The sequence below is a fragment of the Ixodes scapularis genome, unplaced genomic scaffold, assembly GCF_016920785.2.
Source record: "Ixodes scapularis isolate PalLabHiFi unplaced genomic scaffold, ASM1692078v2 PGA_scaffold3__209_contigs__length_174095766, whole genome shotgun sequence".
Classification (NCBI taxonomy): domain Eukaryota; kingdom Metazoa; phylum Arthropoda; class Arachnida; order Ixodida; family Ixodidae; genus Ixodes; species Ixodes scapularis.
Genome location: NW_024609868.1, coordinates 46474489 through 46482266, shown reverse-complemented (window position 1 = coordinate 46482266; position 7778 = coordinate 46474489). Strand labels below are relative to the sequence as shown.

Here is a 7778-nt window from a genome sequence, read left to right as displayed (position 1 = left end):
GCGTACCATGTTCCCTCTAGTTGACTGTAAAGGGCCGCCCACACTAGCGAGAAAACGCGCGTGGCACGCCGATCGCGGCAAGTAACAAAATGTCGCCGAAGCACAGTCAGCGCCACGAGCGCGTGCAGAGACACGCCCTTTATCTTGCCGCTTAACCGATTTATCGGCGCGCCGGGCGCGTTTTCTCGCTAGTGTGGGTGGCCCTTAACACGGCCGATAGGGCGCCGCCGCTGCTTCTTACACTATGTTCAAACTGGGTTCACACGATGATAAGATTGGATTGTGTTGTCCATTCCCCTTGTAGCAGGTGAACAGAGTCCACGCTTTTCTCTGGCCAAAGGAACTACTTCCGAACTAGCTAACTACTTGTTGCTTGGCACCTTACTCTCCGTCCCGGTGGAAGAAAGGTGTGCTTCTTCCACCGTGCTCTTGGTGCACACAGTGATCCTATCAGTTCTTGGCGTAGCGTGAACCGGGTCCTCACTGACTCTCGCTACAATCTGTGAGGTGGATCAAATACTTTACTATACTCTATTTTACCTTATAATATACCACAGGGAAGGCTACAAGCGCGAGCTCCTTGCTCTAGGGCACGTCCCGGTGGCACAAGCTCTGGTGCACTAAGGGCTGCTGCCAACGCTATGAGCTCGCGCTTCTAGCCTTCGCTGCGGTACAACATAAGGTGAAACGGAGTATGAGGCAATACAGGACACTATCCTCGTTTGTATTAGACAGAACTGCGGCCGCGCCGAATCCTTCACTGATGGAGTAGTTTATTCAAATACTTTACTAGGGTAAACACATTCCACTCCTCTCAAATAGAATAGCCTCGGTGCGGACAGGTTTTCTCGGCTTGGCGAGGGCCGTCTATCGTCGGGGAGGTCTCAGCTATCGGGCGGTAAATTATGATCACGATGAGAGTTGTTATACATACCAAATTCATTGTTGTAAAAATGCTCGAGACCCGTGCCGCGCGCCACTTCTAGGAACATGATGTCTAAAATTTAGCTCAGTGCTGCGCCAAATACTTTGCTGAGGTTGCACGTTCCCAAGGGTTGCACGTTGCAGGTCCCTCGTGCATCGACGCACCTTTTGAAACATGAAGGGGCTTTAGGTGGAATCGGAGACGACACCGCCGCGACCACCGCGAACATCTAGGTGCACATGCACGTGGGCTGAAGCGGACCTGCCCTCTGTCAGGGCTGGATTCGGCGCTGTAGGCGTTCTGTGTAATGCAAATGAGCGGAGTGGAATGTATTCCCCCTTGTAAAGTATTTAGTTTATTTGTCGACGCCTCCCTCCCACCCCCCTCCTCCTCTCGCCGCCAGAGCACGTGACCAAGCGACACCTCGGAATGCGGTGCGGTTGACAAAGTCGCGGATGCGCGGACGGTACCGCTAGAGCCACTAAATGAGCTGCGCTAGGTATAGACGATTTGCAGCAGCTGTGCATGGACGCCGCCATAACTGACCTTCGGTTTTTGTTTCCTCTTGTTCCGTTTATTTCACTTCATCATTACCGTAGCGGGCCAGGTTATTGCCATATTAGATTCAACTGTGTCCTTTTCTAAAGCATCGGCCTTTGTAGAGGATCGTCAACTACCGTTTCAGTTGCTCGGAATCTCGGTAAGGCAAGAGAAGGTCAGCAATGGCGGCTGTAATTTGGCGCGTGTGTAAAGCGTCTATACCGCTGCTGCCGTCGCGCGTGTTTCCGCGGTGCTTTGTTGTCGCCTTTTTCTATGCATTCTCCGGGAGTGTCCTGTACTTTCCTAGTAAATTATTTGGAAGGATGATGATGGTAGAATTATGATAATAATGATGCTTAGGGCTATTCTTTTTAATCGGGTGGTCACGTATTTGCCGCGTCTAACCAAGTAGACTTCCTTGTCCACACTTTTCTTTCGTGGTCCACCAATTTTCTTGTCTCCACGTCGTGGTGTTGGCGATCCTTCCCAGAGCCGTATATAGGGAGAGTATGGTGACTGGGAGGAGCAGAAAAGGCCAGGGCGTGCCCCAGACGCAGAAAAAGGGCTTGACATGCTCTCTTGGCCAACCAGAAGCCAAGAATAATCCCCTACCGGTGGTGGGGAGAAACAGCTTTAATAAGCGCGTAAGAGTTAAATATATAAATGTAATAACTCTTCGTGGTTGAAAACGTACTGCACGTGATGTTTCTATTATGATCATGCAAAAAGATGTAAGAATCGAAAGTGCAGCTTAAACTCTGTTTTGCTCAGACCGAATATGACCGCTTGGACGGCAGATTCCCGGCCCTCGGCGCCTGGCATACGGATTTAGTTGATCGCTCTGCTTTATGCCATTAAATAAGCTTCGCTTAAGATTAACGACACTTACCCATCTTGTGGCTTAAAATCATTGTTTCCAGTTATCTGAAGTTTTATCTGAAATCACTGCAAACGCTTTTCCGTTTTCCATAAATGTTGAAATAGTTCGCGACAGAGCAAAACAAAATTACATGAGCTTTCAAACACCACATTTAATGCCGAGAAAGTCTTTTTTGAATCATGATGATTGGCAGTGGCGTCTTCTCTGCAAAAACACCAAGATGGCGGCACCCGCAACAATATAGGGGAACAGAGGGCCGATACTCTAAGCGTAGCTCATTTAGTGCATGGCTCTACTTTTGTTAGATTTTTATTTTGCATGACTGTTATCGAAGAGTAACGTGCACCATATTTTCAGTCACCAAGAGTTACTCCGACGCACTTATTATTTTTGTTTCTCGCGATCACCGCCAGGGTTCGCGGCTTCTGGCTGGCCACATTCGAGTTTGTGGCGACGCCCTGGACTACGCCCAACCCGCTTGCGACCAATAGCGCCTCTTCATTTGCCCTCTATACTTGCCTCTATATGGCCAAACTCTTTCTATATACGGCTCTGATTCCTGCAACCTAGCCTCCATGGTCCGCCTACTGTTGGAAGACCTGCGCTTGCGGTAGCACATTCGAAACGTCCATCGATATGCCTCCGTTACCGCCGCGTCTGCTGGGGCCATCGTCCGAAAATCTGCATCCTTCACAGCCTTTGGAGAGAATGCAGAAGATGACGAAGAAGAAGAAGCGTGTCTATGGCGGCCTAGCAGCACTGGGCGTCCGGACGCCCGGAACATGTCCGAGCTGGGCATGACTGAGGTGTACGGCGGGCTCCGGCCAGGCGTGAACGTGGACATCCGGCGCACCGACGGCAGGGTACATCCGGCCGTCGTGACGGCCGTACACTCCCGCCTCGTCAACGTCGAGTGGTTTGAGAACGGCCAGACCAAGGGCAAGGATGTGGACAGGGTCGCCCTGGTGGGCCTCAACCCGGAGCTCATTATGTCACCACCGCCCGGGCAGCTGCCCCCGCCGCCACCGCCGCAGCGGCCCGAGGAACAGAAGCCGTCGGGCAACAAAAGGAAATCCACGGTGCCGCTGATTGACGCCGAGTGGCCACATCGTCGAGAAACAAGAGACACGACGTCGTCCCTGCCTTGCTCCATGGCCGTATGTGCTACCTCTTACTGTCCAAAGGGCGTCCGACCGTAACCAGGCGGCGCCGCCACTATATGCATAACAGCACCGTCTCCCGCCACGTTCTTGCAATCTCGGAGTCGTAACGAATCCACTGCCCCTCGGCGCCAAAAGTTTCATGGTGGCATCAGACCACACCGACGTTCGTTGATTGCAAGCTATAGAGCCATCTCTCGACATTTGTTTCCACTGCTAGGGCGGTTGCTCAGTTGCCGCGACGAGTATATTGAAACTCGAGTGCTGGAGGCCCATATCTGCCACTTTTCGTGCCAATACAACTAATCACTTACATCTGCAAATGTAAAAAATGAAAATGTCGAAATGCCTCCTTTTTCAGCTCGGTAATACGTTATTGTATATTGATTTTTTTTTTAAATTTAGTATTTAAAAGTAGTTGGAGGAAAAATAATACATTGTTTATTCGTCATAGGGAAATGCTACGTGCTGAAAAAATTACGTAGTTCAACGTGGGGGAGTAAAAACCGTGCGGCTCTCGCTAAGATCTATTGCTTCTTCAAGCCGCTACTTGTCGTCCCGCAAAAGCGTTTCATGGAGTTCTGTTGCAAACTGTCAGGCTGAGAGGACGGCTATATTTGCCATTCTGTCATGTTGTTCGTATACTCGCATTGTTTTGTTTACAACACATTCTAGAGGGTGATCTGAAACACTCGATGTTATAGTACTGGGACAGGTAAATGTACATGTCTGCAAGATGAAGCGTACAAAAGTATCCAGCATAAATTTAATGACAATATATATATATATATATATATATATAAGAAATTGTAAAATGCTGTGGTCTAGGTACAATGTGCACTTTAGGGGCGATAAGATTTGTAATTTTTACTAATTATCGGATTAAGTAAAAGTTGACAAATAAAAACAAAAACAAAAAAATCCATAAAGGAGAGTATACGATGACTGTGCGGCTCGAATTATCATGGTATACATGTAGTGCTCGGCTACCAGGCGGGAACAAACCCTAACGTCAACAACAAATCCAGGGGAGATCGAAGTGGTCATCGTTCTTGCAGCACGCGGGAACCGCTGCGGTTACCGAGGAAGACGCGCTGCGCGAACGCAACATCACGGCCGCCATCAGCTGCAACGAGGTGGACCTTTGCCACAAACTGAGCCGGGAACTCGAACAAGCTGCCAGGATGAACCTCGCGGGAACCGAGAACAAATTCCCCATGGTCACGACTCCCGATTTCCTGAACCAGCAACAAGAGGCTGAGGCCCTCGCGCAGCTACTGCGAAGGTACCGTGCCGCCTCCACAAATCCAGACTGAGGCAGTGAGCCAATGCATGGCGTACGGAAAGATGACAAATCTCTCAGACGCGGGCGAATTAGTTTCTAATCTTGATGGCATAATGTAAACAAAATGGTAGCTACGTCGTGCATTCCAGGGCAGGAGCAACAAGTAATGATATTCTAGTGCAAATGGATGAATATTACACCGGGTAATAGCAAATTAGATATAAAAAAGGCTAGGCAAGCTTATTTATACGGATATTTTATCTCCTCAGACGTAAAGCTGCATGCATTTTACAGCAGAGAGTAACAAATTTAAACTTGTCTCAATTCTTTTTATAAACCCCGGAAGCACGAAACATGTGTTCTGTGTGCATTTTGAATAAGTTAAAATGTATGATTGGTTGGAGAGAGCTTTGCGCGGTGCCAGTTGCATGGCGCGCACGACACACGCGTGTGCTTCTCGGATTTATTGGAATAATCTAAACAAGTGTAAACTTAATCAGGAATGGAGTGTGCGAAGAGCACGCTTTAATTATAAATTTGCGTGGGTCCTGTCTCCGGCGAATTTGAGCGTAGCAGCTGGAGTTGGACGCTCTTGAATAACGAGGGGCCCCTTGTGGTAACTGAAGAATAATATACGTGAGTTACGAGGCCCAAGTGATCTACGTGAATCGCGAAGACCACATCCGTATACACGCTCTGCTCGTCGTTCTGGATATTCCGGGTTGATTTGGCATGGCGAGCTCGAGTCGCTCATACATGAAATCCGGGAACCACGAGTTCTTGAGATGCCGCACGTGGATGGTGAACTAGCCGCACAAGATTATGGACATCTCGTGGTTCCCTGAGCTTATGTGCGAACGATTAGAGCTTGTCATGCCAGACCACTGGCTGTCGGCTGCCATTGACCACTACGCAAAGTCGTGACGCTATAACGCTATTAGTTGGTGCGTTATGATCCGCCAAGTGACATCGTGAGACCACGCGACGTCATCGTGACTTCACGAGATCCGGTGTTCTGTTATAGGCGGGAAGCATATTTGAGGTGCTTGCATGCTTTCGTAGCGAACACATCGTCGCTGAGCTGTAGTAACATTTGCAATATATTCTCCGAGTCGTCCTTTGTCTCCATGCTAGAAGCCTTTGTAGGCGACACCTAATTTGTTATATTTGTCGAGTAACCTCTCTGCCGGATGTAAATAAGCTAACACGTCGACAATGCCACCTATCAGAAAAAAAATATATATATACGCTTTTGGATGGTTTTTTTTTTTTTTTTTTTTTTTTAAGTAGAATGGCATTTTAACGGTAGCTGACTCAGATTTCGGTCTTCGCCCAAGGCCTGCGTGATGCGTCACGCGACACTGTTCCGCTGGGCGTAAGGTCGCTTGACACCACTAGAGTCAGTGAAGTCACGTAACCACGTCGCGTAACGCCAGGTCACGTGATGTCAGGGTGTCACGTAACATGACTCCGCATATCACCACGACTTCGCGCCGTCACGTCGAGTGACCACGTCCCATAACGTCACGGCGTCTAGACGTGCTGGCAATTGTCCGTCATAACACACGTCGGGCGACTCGACGTCTCATGCGACCTGGTCACGTGGCGTCACGGTTTCAAGTCATGATGTTGACATCACGTCACGTCACATCGCGTGATTGGTGCAACGTTGTGACTACGCGTCGAATCTTCTACACCGCAATTTCTGCGTTGGACGGTTTAAATGATAGATAAATATCCTGCTGCAATAGACACTTCTCAAAAAAAAAAAAAGTGCGCACCATATCGTAGTTGCTTTGCTAATCATACGAGGCCGCCATTGTTCGGGCACGCATTCTGCGCGTGTATTGGCCACGAGGCGTGCGTCGGCGTTCGGCAATGACGCGGATCCAATGGGGCGCGTCGTGCCCATGGATGGATGATATTGGCTATGCCCTTTGTAACGGACGGTAGCTCGCGCCACCTACCATGAGAAAATGCTTGCCTCTCTCACATACATACCTAATTTCTTTCCCCTCTACTAACCTGCAACTATCACCGGGCCGGGGGAATGAACCACCAGGCTGACCTTTGGGGGATCGGTCAAATACAAAATAAACGGCGACCGCCAATGTTGCTCGATGGGGTTCTGAAAAGAGTCTATTTGCATTGTGCAGCGTCTGTGGGAAGTCAACGCAGCGGAGTGCACCGAATAAACGTCGTACGCACCGGTCTCCTCACCGACGCAGGTACCGCGCCGTGGTGGACGTGAGTGACCTCTGGATGACGACGGACGTGAGGCTGCTCACCCGGCTGCTGAGCACCCGGGCGCTCGAGGACGACACCTGGCTGCGAGAACTCGAGGACCTGGTGCTCGTCAAGATGGAGCTCCTGGCCGGTCTCCGGGACTCCGTCGCCAGGCTCAGGAAGATCAGGTCCCTTACCGGGACCGTGGCGGCCAGGACCGTGGACGTCGATTGCCTGCGAAAGCGTTGATCGAAAACACCTTATTTCGCTGGAACGTGTTTTTTATTGTGTGTGTTTATATTTTTATTTTTACTTAAGTTAGATGATGTGAAACGACAACGACCCTTTTTTTAGTTCTATTTGGGTGATGCTGCCGGGAACGTTGAAAACATATAATTTCGTTGCTGTAAATTTGCTGGGATTTAACGCGTAACCGTTTTCGGGAAGAATAGTGGAACGAAACGAATTTTTAAATCTTCTTCAATTCGATGGTTCATTTATTTAATTTTAGTTTAGCAAAGACGACAATATATTTGTTTTCGCAATGTTTAGCAAACAAAAAATAATTCAAGAACAATTAATGCTCGTTAACTTTGTTGTCAGCTCTTCGCTGATGGCACAAGATACTGGGCTTCTCCAGCATGAGGTGATTCAAAGTAATCAATATTTTGGAAGTAGAATCCAAACAGGGTATTGGGAAAGTTAGTACATGTCAAGAAACCTCGGTATTAGGCGGTTCAGGATATAAACTATAGCAAAACA

The 7778-nt window shown here is 48.9% G+C and overlaps 1 protein-coding gene across 1 annotated transcript; it reads left to right on the top strand.

The window, feature by feature from the left end:
* The first annotated feature begins 3127 nt into the window (after positions 1-3127).
* LOC8026238 (kinesin-like protein KIF2C) lies at positions 3128-7265 on the top strand. The gene is made up of 3 exons (XM_029990475.2): positions 3128-3502; positions 4564-4790; positions 7019-7265. The coding sequence occupies exons 1-3, from the start codon at positions 3128-3130 to the stop codon at positions 7263-7265; spliced, it is 849 nt and encodes a 282-aa protein (XP_029846335.2).
* Positions 7266-7778: the final 513 nt, after the last annotated feature.

Excerpts from the sequence above, each read along its gene's own strand:
- LOC8026238 (XM_029990475.2), top strand. The coding sequence starts at position 3,128 with ATGTCCGAGCTGGGCATGACTGAGGTGTACGGCGGGCTCCGGCCAGGC. Across the intron at positions 3,503-4,563 it reads CCCTGCCTTGCTCCATGGCC|CACGCGGGAACCGCTGCGGT; the intron begins GTATGTGCTACC and ends TCGTTCTTGCAG. Across the intron at positions 4,791-7,018 it reads CTCGCGCAGCTACTGCGAAG|GTACCGCGCCGTGGTGGACG; the intron begins GTACCGTGCCGC and ends TCACCGACGCAG.